We start from the raw sequence: 23,527 nt of genomic DNA on the forward strand, positions 1-23,527 counted from the left end.
TCCAAGATATTCTAAACAATGTGTTTGTTGGTTAGCTGCATAAGTGCACATAAATCTATTGAACTCACAAAAAATTATCTTGTTAGTTAAACAGACATGATCTAGACATAAATTTTCTGAGTTGTAAATACTTAAAAACCTAACCAAACAGTCTTAGTACCACAAAGCCTCTAAATACAAAGGAACTACTAATTCATTCTTCTGTCATCATACATCTAAATCAGCAAATCTCATGTCCTTGACAAACTTTACATAGTCTTTGAAGTCAAATTTAATTCTTCTTTCAAAATGTACCATGTGTGTGAGCAGTTATAGTGTAGTGAGGAGGGGATTTGTTGCAAATATCATAGGAAATATTTTCACTGGGAGGGGTTCAGTGGGAAAACAGAAGAGGCGCTATCCTGGAACTGTGGAGTATGCAGTAGGGACGTTTTGATTGAGGGACAGGAAAGGAAAATCTGTGCCCTTCAGGCACAGTTGGAAGAAGCACAGGAGTAACTTATCAAGATCAAGGGAGATAGTGGGGAGAAGGATGGCTGGAAACGGGCTGCTGTTAAGGAGACAGGGAGAAAGAGAACACAGTTTGTTAGTATCATTATCAACACTAGAAATGTGTATCTACCCCTGCCTGAGTTAAGTGAAAAAGAGCCTCGTGCAAGACTAGGAGAAGAATGTGCAGCACTCTTCAACCAATGTCAGAAAGCCTAGGAATGCTGCTGCTGCTGCTGCTGCAGCCATGGGCGAGATGTAGGGCCTCAAATACAGGAAGTTTAGAGGAAGTGTACCAGGTTACCAGCATTTTCAAACCAAATGTAGAGCTAAGTCAGGTGACAGAGGACTTTGAGTCCTTATGTAAGGATTTTCGCAAAAGAGGACCAAGTAGTGACAGTGGTTGGCGCGGGAAACAGTTTGGACAGGAATGGTGCATATGACATAGGTGGTTGTAGCTGTTCGCCTTCTTTATTTCTTCGTTGATTGTCCTCAGTGCCAACGTACTGCATTGCTACACTGGCTGAAAAATGGGCTGTGGATTCTGACACTGACTACTGTAAATAACATAGCTGACAGGTGCACAGTTGCATTTCACAGTACTTTAATTTCACTGTTCACAACCCCCTAATAATACACAGTTACATGACCACTGCACTATTGTTTAATTTTCGAGAAGCCTCATTAATAGTGTGCAGGCAAACCTCCACATACTGCTACAATAGTTTACTACTGAACATCTACGAGCAGTAAAAACCTAACCACAAAGTTCACAGTCCTTGAAGAATAGAAAGGTACATATGGAGCAGACACTGCCATTGGTTTAAGGCACGCCTTATTGGTGTAACACTTATTTCACTGTTAAATTGATGCATTGTTGACATTCTAACCAACACAGGTTCCTCGTCTGAAACTCGGCCATGGACTGACTGTCTAGTGATCAAAAATCGGGCCCTTGTATATCATAACAACAATAGGCACTGAAACAACACATTGTTCGAAGTTAAATTTACAGAAATTACAATTAAAACTTAACTCATGAAATTAAATGAATACATCGAAAAATTCGTTCCTTTTAACAGTTTCTTCTACTACAATGTTTAGGCCGAATTATTTGATTAAATGATGAAACTGACATATATAGTTACGCAGACAATACTTTTGACAAAACTGGAAATTACTTTGGAATTAATTAAGGGCTGGTTTTGCTAACATGTTTCCGAATAGAGCCAAATAAATCCTTTAAGAATACTAATGTTTAATCTTCCAAATGTTTATAATTATTACAGAACTTATGTTTGTTTATACGTCAACAATAAAATTTAAGTACGACAATAGAATTTAAGTAAAGAAACAATTACTGATTTCGCCATATAACAAAAGATACTAACGAGGAATAGTCATAATAAATTAGAAAATCAATTACATACATGAAACTAAGCACAAAATTAGATATGGTGCTATATTCTTTAAAACTAAGCTCCAACCTTTCTCTTTTATGGAAATGCAGATTATATTCATGTATGTTAATGGTAATTTGTTAAAATTTAAAAAATGAATTTGAAGGAGGCAGACGGTGAAACGTGAGGGGAAGTAAAATTATCCCAGCTTGCTTCGTCTCATTGTGACCTGGAAAAAGGCAGCTTTCCTGTGTCCTTTCGAATTGGAATTACTGCATTCTTCTAGATGTACATGGTTATTACAAATGATTGAAGCGATTACACAGCTCTACAATAACTTTATTATTTGAGATATTTTCACAATGCTTTGCACACACGTACAAAAACTCAAAAAGTTTTTTTAGGCATTCACAAATGTTCGATATGTGCCCCTTTAGTGATTTGGCAGACATCAAGCCGATAATCAAGTTCCTCCCACACTCAGCGCAGCATGTCCCCATCAATGAGTTCGCAAGCATCGTTGATGCGAGCTCGCAGTTCTGGCACGTTTCTTGGTAGAGGAGGTTGAAACACTGAATTTTTCACATAACCCAACAGAAAGAAATCGCATGGGGTTAAGTCGACTTCTGCGGGCTACGCGTGAAACTTGCCCGCACTCGTTCAACCGTTTCTTCGCTCACTGCAGGCCGACCCGTTGATTTCCCCTTACAGAGGCATCCAGAAGCTTTAAACTGCGCATACCATCGCCGAATGGAGTTAGCAGTTGGTGGATCTTTGTTGAACTTCATCCTGAAGTGTCGTTGCACTGTTATGACTGACTGATGTGAGTGCATTTCAAGCACGACATACGCTTTCTCGGCTCCTGTCGCCATTTTGTCTCACTGCGCTCTCCAGTGCTCTGGCTGGAGAAACCTGAAGTGCGGTTTCAGCCGAACAAAACTTTATGAGTTTTTCTACGTATCTGTAGTGTGTCGTGACCATATGTCAATGAATGGAGCTACAGTGAGTTTATGAAATCGCTTCAATCATTTGTAATAGCCCTGTATATAGGTATTTTGACTGTCTCATACGTCTTGTGCACCAGATGGAACAGTTTCAGAATGGCCAATTCTCTCAAGGATCTCAATAGTTCTGATGGAATGTCCTCTACCTCAGATACCCTGTTTTGACTAAGGTCTTTCAGTGCTTACTCAAAGTATTCTCACAGTCTCACACCTCCCAACTAATCTTCATCTACTTCCTCTTCCCTTTCTATAATACTGCCTTCAAGTTCATTTCCCTTGTATAGCACCTCTATGCATACCTTCCACATCTCTGCTTTCCCTACTTGGCTTTGTACTGCCCTGCCACCCGATTTCTTGCTATTCATACAGTTGCTTCTCTTTTCTCCACTTGTTCCCTCTAGGTGCATATATCTTTCGCCTAGTCATATATGCTTCCGTAGCCTTGCATTTGTCCTTTAGCCAAATCCACTTAGTCATTTTGCACTTGTGGTCAATCACTTTTTTTTTTCTTTTTTTTTAGATTTTGTATTCCTTTTGAATGACTCATTTACCACATTTTTACATATTCTTTTTGTTAGTTAAATCTAATATCTTCTATGTTATATTAGGCCTTGCCTTTTTACCTAATCATTTCTCTGCTGCATTCAATATTTAATTTCTCAAAGCTACTCATTCAGCTTCCATTGCATTTATTTCCTCTGTTTTAGTCAATCATTGCCTAATTTTCCCTCTGAAATCTCCTTATTTTTGCAATTTCTTCAATTTTAATCTGCTGTTAATAACCAATAAATTATGGTCAGAATCCACATCTGCCCCTACATTCAATTTAAAATCAGTTTTTAAAGCACAACTAGCACAGTTTAAATTTATTTGGTTATATACTGTAATTTAAGCAATATTCAGAATACTTCCATAGGATAACTTGTAAAAGTCTATCACATTTTTATACTGAAACCAATAACATATTTCTCTGTGGATTGCAGTTCCAACATGCTCAGGGTTGAAATAAACATCTTACAATCTAGTAATTAAACAACGAAAATATTATAACCTTTGAATGCAGTGTTTATGTCCTTTTTACTGACACACAATCCTTTGTCAAACATTGTACTACAGATTTCTGAATACTTAACTAATGTTATAAAAACCAAGAGAAACTTAATTTTTACAAATTCAATTGTTTCAAATAAATCCATATAATGGGCACTTTTATAAAGATGGATCCAGAATTGTGCAATAAAATAGTTACTGTAGAGTGAAATTAAGTGAAAGGAATCCAGTAAATGATGGATATTTTCTCTACAAAAAAACTACCACACAGAATAAAAAGCACAGAATGATACACATTTAGAAATAAATTTAAAAATTACTTAACCTCAACCATCTATTAAAACAGCAACATTTTGGCAAAAAGAATATTTTTGTTGTAAAAGAGTACCTATGCAGAAGAAATGTATATCGTGTAAATGATGTGTCCTTGTATGTGGAATTTTCTGCTCAGGATATTTATTGTGGTTTCAGTTACCTTCAAATGTATAATAGATTGCTGAAGATAGTCAAGCACAGGACACAAGTAATGAGTGAACTGGAGTGAGTGATTTGAGAGTTAAGTGCAAGTGAGACAGTGTACAATAATAGCCATGTGGGTAAGGTAACTAATTATAATAATGTTGTAATACAACAACAATTCTACTATGTTGAAACATATTTCTCTGTAACTTGCACTATTTAATAGCGCTGTGCAAAAAATCTTGGGGAAAACTACAGTGCTGCTGCTGCTGCTGCTGCTACTACTACTACTCCTACTCCTACTCCTAATACAACCACTATGACAACGACCACCACCACCACCACCACCACCACCATTGCCACAATTTACAAGTTGATTGCCACAATTTACAAGTATATTGTTCACAATTTTTAAACTCACCCTAGCTCGGGCCCTACACTCCTGCTTCGGTACCTGCTGCACCTAAATAGATCATAGATAACAAATGTATATTAATGTTATCTATATAATACACACACTGGCATGAGAGAGAGAGAGAGAGAGAGAGAGAGAGAATTGCTAACATTCAAAACTGAATATGTATAGCATTTGGAAACTGTTAAAGATAAACTATAGCAACATACGCATTCTCAAAGTAGTATGAGCAGTTAAACTAAACAGATATGCATATATCTAAAAAATACAACAAGTATACAAACATGCAAATTAACACACATTCCAAAACAAATGCGGTACATAAGACATGGCTTAACAGCAGCAGACCTAATTCTTACTTTCTTTGAGTGTGTGGTCCTTTCAATTGCTAGGAAGGATGCTCTTGCGTATAATCAGTTGTCTTTTGCATCTCTCTGAATAAGGTGGAAAAACTGTAGCCAACACTATTTCAGGGTGGTAAGATATTTCATATCCAATTATAGAGTCAAGTTACACTGGGAAATAGTACCCTGGGTCATTTTAAGTCATCCGTAGGAGCCTTCAGTAACTGGACTACCACTTAGAAAAGTACAAAGAAGCAAAGTTTACAACTGAGCAGAGGCTGTTGTTCTTATTAGGACAGAGGTATTCTGTATCATTTCCGAAGCTGTCCTCAGTATGTTCTATGATGAATGTTGGTTAAAGAGGTACTGCCAAACATTCTGGTAAAAACTAAATATGGTGGGTAATACCACCCTCCATTCTGACAGTGCTTTCCCTTCTCCCATGCTATAGCCAAGGATGAAGATGCAACAGGCTTGTAATAGTCAGTATCATAATTACACTGCATAGCCAAATGGACTGCTAAGGCCTCAAACCCTCTGGTTTCAGACTGTTTAATTCATTTCACTATGGATTATCCTCCCTGATGGCACATACTAAGTAGGATGGCACAGGCTAAGTAGGGGCTCTCTCCACAGCTGGCACCCTGGTGTGGAGGGTATTGCCCTGTGTTCTAGTGCCCCAAAGAAGACAGGCACACACTCCTTGGGAGAGTTCTCAATTTAGATACCATTAATGCATTCAGAACATCAACTGTGCAAGTACATGGTGCATCTCCCCCCTTCTCCATATCTCTCAAATACTGATAGTCTGACATATGGTTTCATGTGCAGCAGGTGATTTGTCAAGAGCTGGTGATTATGTGCCAAATTTGGTGCCTTTCCTTACACAACTCACATTTCAGAAGAACTTTTAAGTAAGCAGAGGTCAAATTGTGGTAGGTACAATGTACATGGAACTCATGTTGTTGGCAGTCTCTCAAAAGTTTCAAAGATAATTATGATGTCACACCCAAGTACCTTTGTTCATCACAACAGGTAGAATTCAGTGAATTTTTTATATAGCAGAATAGAACTGATGCTTTAGAAATGAAAACATCATCATCCACAACATAACCAAATTTCAACATCTGAACTCCAAATTGTTACAGTGCAGAAGTGCTCTAACAAATATGTCACAAAAGGTCACGCATAGAACTGTTGTTAGGGAGGTCTTAGTGCTCGATTCCTATTTAAGCTAGGAACATGGGGTAAATGCTTTTGACTTGTATAGTCAATTGAACATTTGTCTTATTATAGCTATGTTACAGTATACAGTATTTAGCAAGGGTTTGAGCAATGAACTGGAGCTGACCCACAGGGCATATTGTATGACTCGATAAATTCCTTTTACAAAAGATTTGAACTGAGCTGAAATTAATACTCTGCTAATGGGACCATCTATATGTGCACAGTTTGGATTTTACGTGCAAAAGGCATCACCCTTAAATAACTCCAGACCAGAGAGAGACTGATGGTTCAAATTTTGTCCCCTGATGTACTGGACTTTTGTCTAAGATAAGCTTTAACCTTTTGAAAAATCTTGCTTTGTTTGAATTTTATGTGGTTTAAACTTTGCACGAAGGTATATAAATGAATAAATATGAAACAAATATTTTTGTATCTTTATCCATTGTAAGGATATGATGATTTCAAGTTGAGCTAAATGTACACTACTGGCCATTAAAATTGCTACACCACGAAAATGCTGTGCTACAGACACGAAATTTAACCGACAGGAAGAAGATGCTGTGATATGCAAATGATTAGCTATTCAGAGCATTCACACAAGGTTGGCGCCGCTGGTGACACCTACAATGTGCTGACATGAGGAAAGTTTCCAACCAATTTCTCATACACAAACAGTAGTTCACCAGCGTTATTTGGTGAAACGTTGTTGTGATGCCTAGTGTAAGGAGGAAAAATGTGTACCATCACATTTCCGACTTTGATAAAGGTCGAATTATACCCCATCGCGATAGTGGTTTATCGTATCGCGACATTGCTGCTCGCACTGGTCGAGATCCAACGACTGTTAGCAGAATATGGAATAGGTGGGTTCTGGAGGGTAATATGGAACGCCGTTCTGGATCCCAACGGCCTTGTTTCACTAGGAGTCGAGATGACAAGCATCTTATCCGCATGGCTGTAACGGATCGTGCAGCCACGTCTCGATCCCTGAGTCAACAGATCGGGACGTTTGCAAGACGACAACCATCTGCACAAACAGTCTGACGACGTTTGCAGCAGCATGGACTATCAGCAGGCTGTGGTTACCCTTGATGCTGCATCACAGACAGGAGTGCCTGCGATGGTGTACTCAACGACGAACCTGGGTGCACGAATGGCAAGACGTCATTTCTTCGGATGAATCCATGTTCTGTTTACAGCATCATGATGGTCGCATCCATGTTTGGCGACATTGCGGTGAACGCACATTAGAAGTGTGTATTCGTCATCGCCATACTAGCATATTACCTGGCGTGATGGTATGGGGTGCCACTGGTTACACGTCTCGGTCACCTCTTGTTCCCATTGACGGCACTTTGAACATTGGATGTTACATTTCAGATGTATTACGACCCGTAGCTCTACCCTTCATTCAATCCCTGCGAAACCCTACATTTCAGCAGGATAATGCATGACTCCATGTTGCAGGTCCTGAATGGGCCTTTCTGGATACAGAAAATGTTCGACTGCTGCCCTGGCCAGCACATTCTCCAGATCTCTCATCAACTGAAAACGTCTGGTCAATGGTGGCCGAGTAACTGGCTCATCACAGTATGCCAGTCACTACTCTTGATGAACTGTGGTATCGCGTTGAAGCTACATGGGCAGCTGTACCTGTACGCGCCATCCAAGTTCTGTTTGACTCAATGCCCACGAGTATCAAGGACGTTATTACGGCTAGAGGTGGTTGTTCTGGGTACTGATTTCTCAGGACCTATGCACCCAAATTGCGTGAAAATGTAATCACATGTCAGTTCTAGTATAATGTATTTGTCCAATGACTACCCATTTATCATCTGCATATCTTCTTGGTGTAGCAAATTTAAATGGCCAGTAGTGTAGCAAGTAAAATTCATTCTTTCATGAACTGAATGTGCAGAAACAGTTCAAAGAGAATCAAATAAATAAAAAATGCATTCTTACAATAAAATTAAAAATTTGCTTTCAAAAATCTAGCTTTATTCAAATTTTATGTGCAAAAACCGTGTTTTTGCGAGGTTTTTTTCACGCGGCATTTCTATGTTTCAAACTTGTGCAAATAAGTTCAAGTTTTGGAGGAAGGTACACAAATACATCTAATTAACGGACACCCTGTTCTTTCTTGAAGGTTTTATCCATTGCCACCATATAAGCCACATGGTTCGAAAGACAATAAAAAGACATATACCAGATCAGCTGTCAGCTGAGTCAACAAAAATCTATATCAGTTGCCAAGCTACAGCAGTCAAATGTCAAAATTATGACAGAGTGAAAGTTGGGAACCAGAATGGAACATCCTCCTATCATAGCACAGAGAAAGACAAACATGTCCTGGGTAGAGTTAGGGACGTAACAGAAGGAAACTAGCTTTTCCACTTATATGGCAGCTTCAACGCATTTAAATCAAAACATCTTGACATATTAGCACTTTCTTTTGCGTTAACCCTTCTTATGAAGTACATTGGGGTCTCCAGACCCACTCCCTATTACATGTATGGCGAGGGAAGTAAGAAAAACAGACACAAATTTACGTGGTTTTAGAGAGTGGGATGCATCTGCAATAGGAAGTATCTGAGAGGGAGGAGGAGGCGGGGTGCATCTGTTAGAGGAAGTATCCCAGAGTATGATACTGTTTCATACTGCACAACATGACAAATGCCATGTTGGATGACATGATGATATGTCATATTATACAATATGACATCTTGTATCATGTTACTTTACTTGACATGGTGCATTATATCACATAACATAGGTACTAACACTAACAAGTAAAAAGGTGTGAATATGTCAAAATGTTTTGATTTAAATGTCTTTTAAACCACCAGACAAGGCAAAAAGTTAGTTCTCTTTTTTTACATCACTTCCCTCTGCCCAGGATGCATTCACCTGTTATTGTACTAAGTCAGGAGCTTTTTTAATTCTGGTGAGAGATATATCAGTCTTAAAATATTGCTTCAATGATTTTGATGACATTTAGTGCATCATAATGTGAAACTGGTGTTTTCTTGTTGTTGTCAATAATTAAAGAACCAGAAAAAACTTCAATGAAGTAATATAATGAAAAGGAAAGGAAAGTCTATTTCTGACAAAGGCCTTATTGGCTCACTTGTGACAGTCTTTTGTTTTGCCTATCTGCGACTCAGCATCTCGCTACTTGATGAGTAGCAACTTTCCTTCTCATAATATTGTTACATTCCATCCTGGATTTTCCATTGTTCAATTAAGTAACAATCATAGACGAAAAACTCTGATTGGTTGGTTGGTTTAAAGAGAGAGAAGGGGCCAAACTACAAGGTCATCGGTCCCTTGTTCCTAATAAAACAATGCCACAAGGGTGAGAATAAAATGGACAAAACATATAACACAAAATTGAAGAAAAGGAAAAGCCACAAGAACAAAGGGAAGGCAACAAATACTAAAGGGAACAAAAGAGGACAAGAAAACAAGAGAGAGACGCTAGAAACAGAAGGAAGTGGAACATGAAAGCAGATTACAGTGGCTGGCCAATCACAAGAATAAAAAGCGAAAGCCAGCCACTCTGAAACACATTAAAACCACCAAACTAAAAGCATTTGGGTGGAGGACACAAAGGGACAAACGACATGCACTAAAACCTACATAGTAGTATAAAACCCACTCTCACGAATAAAACGTAAAACTAAAGCTGCTGTGGAGGAATTGTTGCCCAACACCCAAGGCATGGTGCTGGGAAAGTTTAAAGTCTGTCGCAGAGCAGCTAAAAGTGGGCAGTCCAGCAAGAGGTCGACGACTGTCATTTGGGAGTCACAGCAACACTGAGGTGGGTCCTCATGATGGATTAGATAACCATGCGTTAGCCACGTATGGCCAATGTGGAGCTGGTAGAGGACAACTGATTCCCTGCAAGAGGCCTGCATGGAAGACTTCCTCATATTCATAGTCTCCTTAATGACACACAGTTTGTTATGCGTGCTGTTATGCCATTTTGTCTCCCACAGCTGGAGAACCCTGCAGTGTAAGAAAGAACGCAGGTCAGCTTCGGAGATCCTATCTCCAGAAGCGGTTTCCACGTCGCCTGTTTGGCCAGCCTGTCGGCATGTTCATCGCCGGGGATTCCGACATGTCCTGGGGTCCACACAAACACCATGGAACAGTGGGACTGTTCCAGGGCATAGATGGACTCCTGAATGGACACTACTGGCGGGTGGCGAGGGTAGCACTGGTCGATAGTTTATAGAATGCTCAATGAGTCAGTACACAGGAGAAACGACTCGCCAGGGCATGGGCGGATGTAATCAAGAGCACAAGATATGGCCGCTGGCTCTGCAGTGAAAACACTGCAGCCATCTGGCAAAGAGTGCTGCTCAACATGTCCTCCATGAACATATGCAAAGCCTACGTGACCAACAGCCATTGAGCTGTTGGTGTAAACCACTTCAGAGCCCCGGAACACGTCAAGAATCGAGAGGAAATGACAGCGGAGAGCGGTGGGGTTAACGGAGTCCTTAGGGCCATGCAAAAGGTCCAAGACGAAGCTGCGGCCGAGGCGTACACCATGGAGGCATACATGAATGGAACGCAAGTAGAGGTGGTAAAGGGAACGACTCCAGTGCGGATAGAAGAGAATGCATGTGAACCGCAATCGCTAGCCCCGATCTGGGCCACCGATGCAGGAGATGGACAGCCGTGGGCGGGAAAAGGAGACAGTAATTTGGATGCTCGGGGGAACTATGAATGTGTGTGGTTTTAGTGTGCACAACTACAGTGGTCATTAGCGCCCAGACTAAATTATGAATGCACTGCGAGGCACAATGTTAAAACAGCAACTAAAAAGGACAACACTATAAAAGGCACATTAACAGGCAAGGGATTAAAAGAAAACACCATAATCAAATGTCCTTGGACAGGTATGTCAAGTGGATAAAACGAATAACAACAGCAGCTGCTCATGGGTCATCCGCAAAAATTTCATCCAGAGTACCGCCAGGCCAAAATCAATGCGCAGTGTATTAAAATTCGGACAGGACGTTAAAATGTGGCGTACCGACAGCAATTGCCCACATGGGCAGAACGGCGCCTGCACAGCCATCAGCAGATGGCGGTGGCTGAACCAGCAGTGTCCAATCCGTAACCGGGCCAAAACGACCTCCCCCCACCGAGAAGGGCGTGAAGCGGTCATCCAAGCTGTGGGGAGAGGTTTCAAGGCCCGAAGCTTGTTTTCAGTAAGTGTAGACCAATCGGCATGCCACAGAGAGAAAATGTGCTGACAAATGACCCTGCTACAATCAGATGAAGGCACACAACAAGAAGCTGTCCAAGGCTGAAGGACCGCAGCCTTGGCCGCGGCATCTGCAGCTTCATTCCCAGGGATACCAACATGACCAGGAACCCACATAAAGGTAACCGGAAAACTGTCATCTGCCAGCTGCTGAAGAGAGCGTTGGATCGGATGCATGAAACGGTGAACCGGATACAGATCACTGAGGCGCTGGATGGCGCTCAGGGAATCAGAGCAGACGACAGAAGCAGAATGTTGGTGGCGGCGGATGTAAAAACCAGCCTGATAGAGGGCAAATAGCTCAGGTGTGAAGACCGAACAATAGCCATGGAGCCGGTATTTGAAACTGTGTGCCCCGACAATAAAAGAACACCCGACACCATCATTGGTCTGAGAGCCATCTGTATAAATGAAGATCATATTAATGAACTTCGAACGAAGTTCGACAAACTGCGAGTGGTATAGCGAAGCTGGGGTAACCTCCTTTGGGAGCGAGCTGAGGTCAAGGTGAACGCGAACCTGAGCCTGGAGCCAAGGTGGCGTTTGGCTCTCGCCCACTCGAAAGGTTGCAGGGAGAGAAAAATCAAGGTGCTGAAGGAGGCGACAAAAGCGAACTCCAGGGGGTAGCAGAGCAGATACATACAACCTGTATTGACGGTCAAGAGAGTCGTCAAAAAAGAAAAGATAAGACGGGTGGTCGGGCATTGACAATAGCCGACAGGCATACCAACAAAGCAGTATATCGTGCCGGTAGGTTATTGGCAATTCATCAGCTTCAGCATGAAGACTCTTGACGGGACTAGTATAGAACGCTCCAATTGCAACATGTAAACTCGAATGTTGTATAGAGTTGAGGCGGCGTAAGATGGACGGCTGTGCAGAGGAGTATACAAAGCTCCCATAATCCAGTTCTGAGTGGACGATCGACTGATGTAGGCGAAGTAGGACGGTTCGATCCGCTCCCCACAACATACTGCTGAGAACACGGAGGACATTTAGAGAATGGGTACAACGGGCAGCCAAATATGACACATGTGGAGACCAGCTATGTTTCCCGTCAAATGTAAGACCTAAAAATTTTGTTGTCTCCACAAATGGGAGAGCAACGGGACCAAGATGTAAGGACGGTGGGAGAAACTCTTTGTAGCGCCAGAAGTTAATACAGACCGTCTTCTCGGCAGAAAAACGGCAGCCATTGGTGACACTCCAGGAGTAAAGACGGTCAAGACAACACTGAAGACAGATCTCCAGGAAACATGTATGCTGCGTGCTGCAGTAGATGGTAAAATCGTCTACGAAAAGGGAGCCTGATACATCAGCTGAGAGGCAATCCATTATTGGATTGATTGCTACGGCGATGAGAGAGACACTCTAACCTGAGCCCTGTGGCACCCCATTCTCCTGGCGAAAGGCGTCGGACAGGACAGAACTCACACATACCCTCAACTTTCGATCCATTAAAAATGCACGAATAAAAAGAGGGAGGCAACCGCAAAGGTCCCATGTATGTATGGTGCAGAGAATACCCGTCCTCCAACAGGTGTCATAAGCCTTCTCCAAATCAAAGAACACATCCACTGTCTGGCGCTTCCGCAAGAAGTTATTAATAATGAAAGTCGACAAGGTAACCAGATGGTCAACAGCAGAGCGGCGCCTATGAAATCCACATCGTACATTGGTAAGTAGGCGTCGAGATTCGAGCAGCCAAACCAAACAAGAGTTAACCATTCGTTCCATCACCTTACAGACACAGCTGGTAAGGGAAATGGGTCGATAACTGGAAGCCAATTGCTTGTCCTTCCCCGGCTTAGGAATCGGGACAAAAATAGATTCGCACCAGCATGTGAGAACATGACCCTCAATCCAGATGCGATTATAAGTACGAAGAAGAAAACCTTTACCCGCAGGAGAAAGGTTCTTCAGCATCTGAATATGAATAGAATCAGGCGCAGGAGCAGAGGACCGTGACCGGGCAAGTGCACTTTCAAGTTCCCGCATGGTGAATGGGGCATTATAACTTTCATGATTCGAGGAGCGGAAGTTAGGTGGCCTTGTCTCCTCTGCCAGTTTTTGGGGGAGGAAGGTAGGGTGGTAAAAAATTGGCCGAAGGCATTGGAGACATCCTCAGGGGGCACAAGGACGTCATTCGTGACCATCAAGCCAGAAACTGGTGAGTGGACCTTAGTGCCAGATAGCCGGCGCAGGCTACCCCAGACAACAAAAGAAGGAGTAAAACTGTTGAAGGAGCTTGTGAAAGCAGCCCAGCTGGCTTTCTTGCTTTCTTTAATAATGCGGCAACACTATGCACATAATCGTTTATAATTAAGACAATTTGCCATTGTAGGGTGGTGCTTTAGGTGCGTAAAGCACATCGCCGAGCACGTATAGTGCCTCTACATGCTGCGGTCCACCAGGGGACCAGCATGCAACGTGGAGAAGTAGTAGTATGAGGGATGAAATATTCAGCAGCAGTGAGAATGATTTCCATGAGTTGTGCGACCTGACTATCGCAGCTTGCGAAGTTTTGATCCTGAAATGTCGCCCTGGAAGAGAAGAGCCCCCAGTCTGCTTTGGAGATGTTCCAACTAGTTGAGCATGGAGATGGGGTATGATGTAGGAGATGGATAACACAAGGGAAGTGGTCGCTCGAATACGTATCAGAAAGAGATACCACTCAAACCGACGTGCAAGTTTGGTAGTACATATAGAGAGGTCTAAATGGGAATAGGTGTGAGTTTAGTCCGAAAGAAAAGTAGGTGCGCCAGTATTGAGGCAGACAAGATTGATGTGGTTGAAAAGGTCTGCTAACAGGGAGCCTCTCGGGCAGGATGCTGGAGAGCCCCAAAGGGGATGGTGGGCATTGAAGTCTCTAGTCAACAAAAATGGTGCAGGTAGCTGAGCAATAACGTGCATCATGTCTGCCCTAGTAACGGCAGACAACGATGGAGTGTAAACAGTACAAATGGGAAATGTGACAGTGGGGAGAGTAATTCAGACGGCAACTGCCTGCAGATCAGTGTGCAATGAAATGGGATCGTAGTAGATATCATGGCGGACCAGCAACATAACCCCTCCATGAGCCGGAATGCCTGCCACAGGGGGTAGGTCAAAACGCACAGAGGTATAGTGTGCCAAGTCAATACGATCGCATGGGCATAGCTTCGTTTCCTGGAGAGCTACTACGAGCGGACAGCGCAAGCGTAGCACCAACTTTAAATCCTCTCGGTTGGAGCGAATGCCGTGAATATTCCAATGAAGAAGTGCCATCATGAGAAGAAAAAGGAGAAGCAAGAAGGGGTCACCACGAAGGCCGCTGACGGTATGGCTTCGAGCGAGCACTGCTGCCGCTATCAATAGGCGGAGAGTCATCGTCCACTTTTTCAATAGGTTCGTTGTTACCTCCGCCGGTGAACGGCCAGATGTTCGACTACCAGCAGTGTGGCCAGGCGAAACGGATGACGGCCTGGGGAGGCAACCGCTAGGTGGCGCAGGAGAATAAACGTGCCGTGGCGAAGAAGAAGAACTTTTCTTCCTATGAGCCTTCTTGGAAGGTACTGGTCGATGGCTGGGAGTTCGGGGTACGTAAGAAGTCTTCACGGGACGGTTCCTTCTTGAAGGCCCATGCATCTGATTTCTGGATCTTAGTCTTGGCAGAAGCTGATGACGGTATTTGCGTCATAGGGGTGATAGGAGGGAGAGGGGACGCTGACCAGGTGATCTTAGCACTGGCCGAACGGACGACCGTAGCGCTAAAGGTCAGATCGCATGTCTGATACCTCCCTGGTAGGCAGAGGAGTGGCCAGGACAGTACTGTATTTCCCTGCTGGGAGCAGCGTGGGCTTCCTACTACCAAAAAGCTTTCGAGCAGCCAAGGTGGACACTTTCTCTTTGACCTGAATTTCCTGTATACAGCGTTCATCCTTGTAGATGGGACAGTTGCGGGAGGACACTGCATGGTCACCCTGACAGTTCACGTAACGAGGAGACGGAGGTGGACAGTCACCCTCATGGGCATCCCTGCCACAAGTGACGCATTTAACTGCATTAGAACAAGACTGGCGGGTGTGTTTAAAATGCTGACACAGATAGCAGCGCGTAGGTGTCGGGACATAGGGGCAAACAGAAATAACCTCATAGCTCGCTTTGATGCGCAATGGCAGATGAACACTATCAAAGGTCAAGAAAAGTGTCCAGGTCGGTACAAGGTCATTGTCGACCTTTTTCATGACCCTATGGAGAGCTGTCACGCCCTGCTCAGCGAGGAAAGACTGAATCTCCTCGTCAGTCAATCCGTCAAATGATCTAGTAGATGCCACACCACGCAACGAATTCCACGTGTGGTGAGCCTCCACCCGGACAGGGAACGTGTATAGGAGTGTGGCCCGAAGGAGTTTTTGTGCCTGAAAGGCGCTCTCAGTTTCCAACAACAAGGTACCATTACGCATCCTGGTACAAGACTTGACATGTCCAGTTATGGCATCTACGTCCTTCTGAATAACGAAAGGGTTGACAGATGAAAAATCCTTTCTGTCCTCAGATCTAGAAACTACGAGGAACTTTGGGGCAGGCGGTAGTACTTTTGTCACTGTTGGTTTGTCAAGTTTCCGTTTTTGGGCGGAAGTCGAGAGAGGAGGAGGAGGAGGAGGAGGAGGAGAAGAGAAATCCATTGCTAATGAATCCCCCATGATTTCCAGCATCTCCGATGGCGCGCTCCTTCCTTGTGGGGACCCTCTCAGAGGGTGCTCCCGCCTTAGGTGAATGTTTACACCTCAGATCACACCTCCCGAGAAATGGATGGAGGGACCAATCAGCATGGTCGGAAGGTGTCATCTCGGGCAATCAGCCCTCCCCGGGCCTGGCCTTCACCAGGGGGTACGCATGGGCCCTACTTGTCTACCCAGGGTGGGGAATTATGCTTTACCGTGTCACTGGCTATGCGTGCAAATGCGTGGGTCGGCCTTCAGGCACGCACAGAGAGGAAAGAAGAATAGGAAAAAAAGGGGGAGAGAGGGAGAGAAAGGACAGACTGTCTCAAACACCAAGGCGAAGACCATAGGGTGGACAAGAAGGCAAGGAGAAGGAGGCAAGGTAAAAAGTAAGGAAGACAGTGAGAGTGGGAGAAGGACAAAGAAAGGAAACAAAGGAAGGAAGAAACTAGAATAAGCAAAAAACCAAAGTGACCACAAATGTAAGTCGTTGAACGGTCCATCTCCGGACGCAGGCGCGAACTACCTCCTTGAGGGGAAGGGACTCCTTTTAGTCGCCTCTTACCACATGCAGGAATACCTCGGGCCTATTCTTACCCCGGACCCACAGGGGGTGCACACGTCTGATCTGCAGTGCAGGGACACCAGCCTCCACCAGTATGCTGGTCACCGGACTCGTCCTAAAAGTTCCTGTCGCTAATCGAACCCCACAGTGGTGCACAGGGTCGAGTAAATGCAATGCTGAGGGCGCTGCCGAGCCATAAACCACACTCCCATAGTCAATTCATGATTTGACAAGGGTTCTGCAGAGCTGTAGCAGTGTACAGCTATCTGCACCCCAATTGGCGTTGCTCAAGCAATGGAGGGCATTGAGGTGCTGCCAGCATTTCTGCTTAAGCTGATGAAGATGAGGAAGCCAAGTCAATCAAGCATCGAAAACACATCCTACAAATTGATATGTCTCCACTACAGTGAGTGGGTCATCATTAAGATAAAGTGTGGGTTCCGGATGAACAGTATGACGCCGACATGACACATGACTTTGCAGCTGAAAACTGGAAGCCGTGGGCTAGAGCCCATGACTGCGCCTTGTGGATGGCTCCCTGGAGGTGCTGCTCAGCAACAACAGTACTGGAGCAGCAGTACGAAATGCAGAAGTCATCTGCATACAGAGAAGGTGAGACGGAGGGCCCGACAGCCGCTGCTAGACCATTAATGGCCACTAAAAATAGAGGGACACTCAATACAGAGCCCTGCAGGACTCCATTCTCCTGAATATTAGATGGAACTCTGGTAGTCACCAATTTGGACATGGAAAGTACGGAGCGACAGGAAGTTCTGGATAAAAATTGGGAGTTGTCCCCGGAGACACCATTCGTACAATGTGGCAAGCATAAGATGTCACCAAGTTATGTCGTATGCTTTATGTAAGTCAAAAAAGACAGCAATCAGGTGTTGCCATCTGGAAAAGGCTGTTCAGATGGCAGACTTGATGGACACAAGATTATCAGTGGTAGAGCAACCCTGGCAGAAGCTGCCCTGACATGGAGCCAGCAAGTCATATGACTCCAGGATCCAACCCAACCGCCTACATACAATACATTCCAGTAGCTTACAAAGAACATTGGTGAGGCTGATGGGCCGATAGCTATCCACGTCAAGTGGGTTTTTACAGGGTTTGAGCACCGGAATGATGGTGCTCTCCCGCCATTGTGAGGCAAAGATGCCATCGCACAAGAACCAGTTGAAGAGGACGAGAAGATGTCGCTTGTGGTCAGATGAGAGATGCTTAATCATCTGGCTGTGGATGCGATCAGGCCCAGGAGCTGTATCGGGGCTATGTCCAAGGGCACTGAGGAGCTCCCACTCTGTAAATGGGGCGTTATAGGATTCACTGCACCATGTAGTGAATGAGAGGACGTTCCCTTCCAACTGCTGTTGGAGTGTGCAAAAGGCTGGGCAGTAATTCTCCGATGCAGAGGCTCGAGCAAAGTGCTCGGCAATCACGTTTGTGTCTGTACACAACTCGCCATTTATGGTAACACCGGGGACAGTTGTTGGGACCTGGTACCCGAGAAGATGTCTGATCTTTGCATAGACTTGGGAAGGTGGCGTGTGACACCCCAATGGTGAAGACGTATCTCTCCCAACGCTCCTTCTTCCGTTGTCTGATAAGGTAGCGAACACGGGCACGGAGCTGTTTAAAAGCTATGAGGTGCTCCAGGGAAGGGTGCCACTTCTGCCGCTATAGAGCTCACCAACGCTCCTTAATTGCTTCAGCGACTTCCGGCGGCCACCAAGGGTCTGCCTTACGCCTCGGGCACCTTAAAGAGCGAGGGATCGCGTTTTTTGCCGCACAAACAACTGTGATAGTCACCTGCTCAACCATCACATCAATGTTACCATATGGAGGAGATTCAGCGGTGACAGCAGAAGTGAAAGTTCCCCAGTCCGCCTTGTTCAAAGCCCATCTGGGCAGGCGTCCATGGGTCTGACACTGGGGCAGTGACATGAAGATAGGGAAGTGGTCATTACCACACAGGTTGTCACGTGCTCTCCAGTGGATCGATGGGAGAAGTCCTGGGCTGCAAACTGATATATAAGTCGCCGAGTAACTACCATGAGCCACACTGAAATGTGTGGTGGCCCCAGTATTTAAGAGGCTGAGGGCGAATTGCGTCAGTAAAGTTTCGACATCTCTGCCTCGGACAGTAAGCATGGTACCAACCCACAAGGGATTATGGGCATTAAAATCTCCCAGAAGTAGGAAAGGTTTAGGGAGTTGATCAATCAGTGCAGCTAATACATTCAGGGTTACTGCACCATCTGGAGGAAGATATACATTGCAGACAGTTATTTCCTGTGTCGTCATCATTCTGACAGCCACAGCTTCAAGAGGGGTTTGAAGGGGCACATGTTCACTACAGACCGAGTTTAGGACATAAACGCAAACTCTGCCTGACACTCAATTATAGTCGCCATTGTTCCTGTAATATCCCTTATAGCTGTGGAGGGCAGGGGTCTGCATTGCTGGGAACCAGGTTTCCTGGAGGGCAAAGCAGATAGCAGGTGTAAAGCTTAACAGTTGCCGTAGCTCAGCCAGGCGGTGGAAAAAACCGCCGCAATTCCACTGGAGGTGGCCATCGTGAGGCTGGGAAGGCATGGAACATTCAATGAGGTAGTTTACGCCTCAGAGTCACCTGCTGCCACCGATTTATTGCCTGAGCAGTGTATATCCATTGTGTCTGGGGGTCTGGCAAGATCTAGGTCCTCAGCGGACGCCACAATCTCCACCCCACCCTCAGCCACAGAGCTTGTAGGTAGCGGTGATGTGGGTGCCACCACAATTTCCTTGGTCTTAGGGGTTTTCTTGTTGGATTACTCTCGCTGCTCCTTGGGTTTCCCTGGCTGGGAGGACTTCACTGGCTCAGTCTCCAGGACTGAGGATGAGTGTGAAGCAGTATGACCAGCTGCTTTTGGGCTCTTCAGCCACTGGTTGGTGTCGTCTTTCCCACTAGAAGAAACTTGGGACGAGAGTAACCCAAGGGACCCCTTCCTAGCGAGGGAATCTGAAGAAGACTTTCGCTTCTCCACAGCTTAGAAGTGGGGACAGATGTCCTCAATGGTTGGGGGGGGTGGGGGGGGGGGGAGGGGGAAGGTTGCTCCCTAAGTACATAATGCAGGAGCAACAGGGAGGGAAATGCCCCCCACCATCAAGGGGGCAGGTGTAGTCTTCCGGCTCTGAGAGGTGACCTGGGTTGGCAGAGCTGATGGTGTCAGAACTATTGTAGCGATGGTGTAAGATGATGTCATACGCATAGGACGCAGGCGTTCAAATTTTCTCTCAGCCTCAGTGTAGGTCAATCTGTCCAGGGTCTTGTACTCCATTATTTTCCTTTCTTTCTGGAGAACCCTGCAGTCAAGCGAGCAAGGTGAATGGTGCTCTCCACAGTTGACACAGATGGGAGGCGGGGCACATGGAGTATTGGGATGTGATGTGCATCCGCTATCTTGGCATGTGATGCTGGAGTGCAGAGGGAAGACATATGGCCGAACTTCTGGCACTTAAAAGCATCACATCGGGGGAGGGATATAGGGCTTTACATCACACTGGTAGACCATCACCTTGGCCTTTGAGGGTGATACATTGTCCGAGAAGGTCAAGATGAAGGCACCGGTGGCAACCTGATTACCTTTCGGACCCCGGTGGACACGCCGGACGTAATGTACACCTTGCTGCTCTAAATTGGCGCACAGCTCATTGTTGGACTGCAGGTCTCTCTGAAATATGATACCCTGGACCATATTTAAGCTCTTATGGGGCGTGAGTGTTACTGAAACATCCCCCAGCTTGTCACAAGCGAGTAACTCCCGTGACTGGGCAGAGGATGCTGTTTTGATCAAGACTGACCCAGATCTCATTTTGGTCAAGCCCTCCACCTCCCCAAACTTGTCCTCTAAATGCTCAACAAAAAACTGAGGCTTCATCGTCATGAATGATTCCCCATCATCTCTCGAACATACAAGGTACCGGGGCCCATCTGCCATCCCTAGCCTGACGTTCCTCCCATGGTGAGGCCAGGGAGGGGAATGATTTGGGGTCATACTTCTGTGCACAGAATTGAGTTTTTGATAGCTTAGAAACTGCTGGTGTTTCACCACCAGCAAGAGATGATGGACTACACTTCATCGCGTGTCATCTGCCCTGATGCCACCCACTCTGACCAGGGGCCCTCCCCACGGATGCCACCCAGCCACAGCAAAGGCCACCTGGCAGGATGGCCATTGGCGGAAGTCCCAATGCCCCAGGGGGATGGACATCTACCTCTTGGCACACGTGGAGAGTTAAAGGCGCAGGCATCAGCAGAGCGATCCATGTGTGGTCAGGGGGCTACAACCAACAGGGTACATAGTGACTCCACCAAAGCGGACTGGCTACCGTGCTGGATATCAGGTGAAAAAAAAGTCCATGGTCTTCATCGACACAGAAATCGGCACTGCATAATGCATGGTGCATGGTGGAAATTGCACCTAAGGAGGTGTCCTCGCCCAAGAGATGGAGAGTGGGCAGGAGTGCAATGCGACAACAAGAATGTGGGCTAAATATCTCAATGCCCGATGGACACAATGCACCTTGTAAGGCGCCCTTCCCCAATTGGCTCGCTCTTCGGGAAAATTTTGAAGAATGGAGGTCAAACCCTACAGGGGACCATCACATAAAGGCCAAAACGTGTGAAGCTCCTTTTAGTTGCCTCATACAACAGGCAGGAATACCTCGGGACTATTCTAACCTCCAGACCTGCAGAGGGTGAGAAACTCTGATGAAAAATTCAAAAACAGCTGTTTACTTTTTGCTCAAAAGTGACCTGTTTCAAGTGAATTACATCTAACTATCTGTACAGCCATACCCTGCATTCCACCTGATGAGGTATGGTGGAGGGTACTTCTTTTACCACTAACAGAGGCTCTCTTCCCTATTCCACTCACAAATCGCACGTAGGAAGAGTGACTGTTGGTAAGCCTCTGTAGTAGCTCTAATTTCTTGCATTTTCTTGCTGTGGTCATTCTGTGAGATGTACGTGGGAGGAAGTAATATGTTGTCAGACTCTTCACAGAAGAATGATTGAGAGATGTATTTATACTTCTGCTGCCACATCTGCTACATTTTTAAGGCCACTTACAGATTTACCTATATACATACTCTGAAAACCACTGTGAAGTGCACAAAAGAGGATACATAGCATTGTACCACATATTAGAGTTTCTTCCCATTCCAGTAGCATATGGAGTATGGGAAGAATGACTGCTTAAATGCCTTTGCATGCACTGTAAATTTTTGGGGTAATTCATCAAACCAAGCTAAAGTTTTCCGGGCACAGAAATGTGCAATAAGAGTTATATATGGTGTGAACTCAAGAACATCCTGCAGAGGCCTGTTTAGGGAACTAGGGATACTAACTATTGCTTCCCAATATATTTATTCCTTAATGAAATTTGTCATTAAAAATGTATCACTTTTTTCAAACAAATAGCTCAGTTCATGGAATCAATACTAGAAATAAGAATAATCTTCACACGGATTTAAAGTCACTTACCCTTGTACAAAAAGGTGTGCATTATTCATGAACACACATTTTCTATAACTTGCCAGCAGCCATAAAAAGCTTAACAACCAATGAAATTCAGTTTAAGAGAAGCCTAAAGGATTTATTGGTGGCCAACTCCTTTTACTCCACTGATGAATTTCTCAGTAGAACCAACTGGTCTGTGTACAATCTAACTTCTGCACCATTTCAGTGCAGTAATGTATTCATCGTAAATAAGTATCGCGGTAGTACTATGATACGGCCATTATCTTATAAAAAAAATTAAATTTTAAATTCAGTTCATTAATGCGACCTTAGTAAATGAGTTTGTAAAATGATCTTTTCATATTAGTGTTCATTGAAAAAAAAGCTTATTTGTTTTTGTTGTAAATATTTGTCATGTATTGTTTTTCTGACATGTTCTACATCCTGGAAGGCCTCCTCACTACAAATCAAATGGAATGAAAGTAAATCTAATGTAATCTAATCTAATATTGTCAATCCAGTCTGTAAGGAGGTGATACACAGGAGCTGAACAGTGTCTTCAGATTCTTCACTTCATAACATTGAAAGTAGCCTTTTGCAAGACAACTGGTGTCTATATTCTGGTGCCTGACAGTTCAGATTTTTTAGCATTTTATTAACACTCTCCCACAAGGCAAAAAAATCTGTAACAATTCAAGCCAACCTTCTTTGCATGTATTCAATGTTCCTTGCTAATCCTGTTCATCACAGGTCCCTTATAATTCAAAAATATTCTAAGATGGGATGAACAGTTGAACTGTGAGCAGTCTCCTTTTTAGAATGATTATATTTTCCCATTAACCTGCCAATGAATCTAGGTCTGCCACCTTCATTACATACAGATAAACCTATATTACCATTCCATTTCATAGTTCCACAAATTTTATACCCAAGTATTTGTATGAGCTGACTGATTCTAATTATGACTCATAAGCATTATAGTAATAGGTTACTAATTTTCTGCATTTTGTGATGTGCACCTTTTACATATTTTGAACATTTAAAGCAATGTAAACAATACAAAACTGTGCACCTCATAAAACAA

General features: G+C 44.3%; 1 protein-coding gene across 2 annotated transcripts in view; it reads right to left on the minus strand.

Moving 5' to 3' along the window:
- The window catches only part of LOC124796297, a 182,803-nt gene that overhangs the window by 93,433 nt on the left and 65,843 nt on the right, over positions 1–23,527 (minus strand). For both annotated transcript variants that reach the window (XM_047260417.1, XM_047260418.1), the window contains exon 3: positions 4,824–4,865. In XM_047260417.1, coding sequence (XP_047116373.1) covers positions 4,824–4,865 — 42 coding nt within the window. The remainder of the gene's footprint in view (positions 1–4,823; positions 4,866–23,527) is intronic.

This window comes from Schistocerca piceifrons, chromosome 4, assembly GCF_021461385.2.
Source record: "Schistocerca piceifrons isolate TAMUIC-IGC-003096 chromosome 4, iqSchPice1.1, whole genome shotgun sequence".
NCBI classification, from domain to species: domain Eukaryota; kingdom Metazoa; phylum Arthropoda; class Insecta; order Orthoptera; family Acrididae; genus Schistocerca; species Schistocerca piceifrons.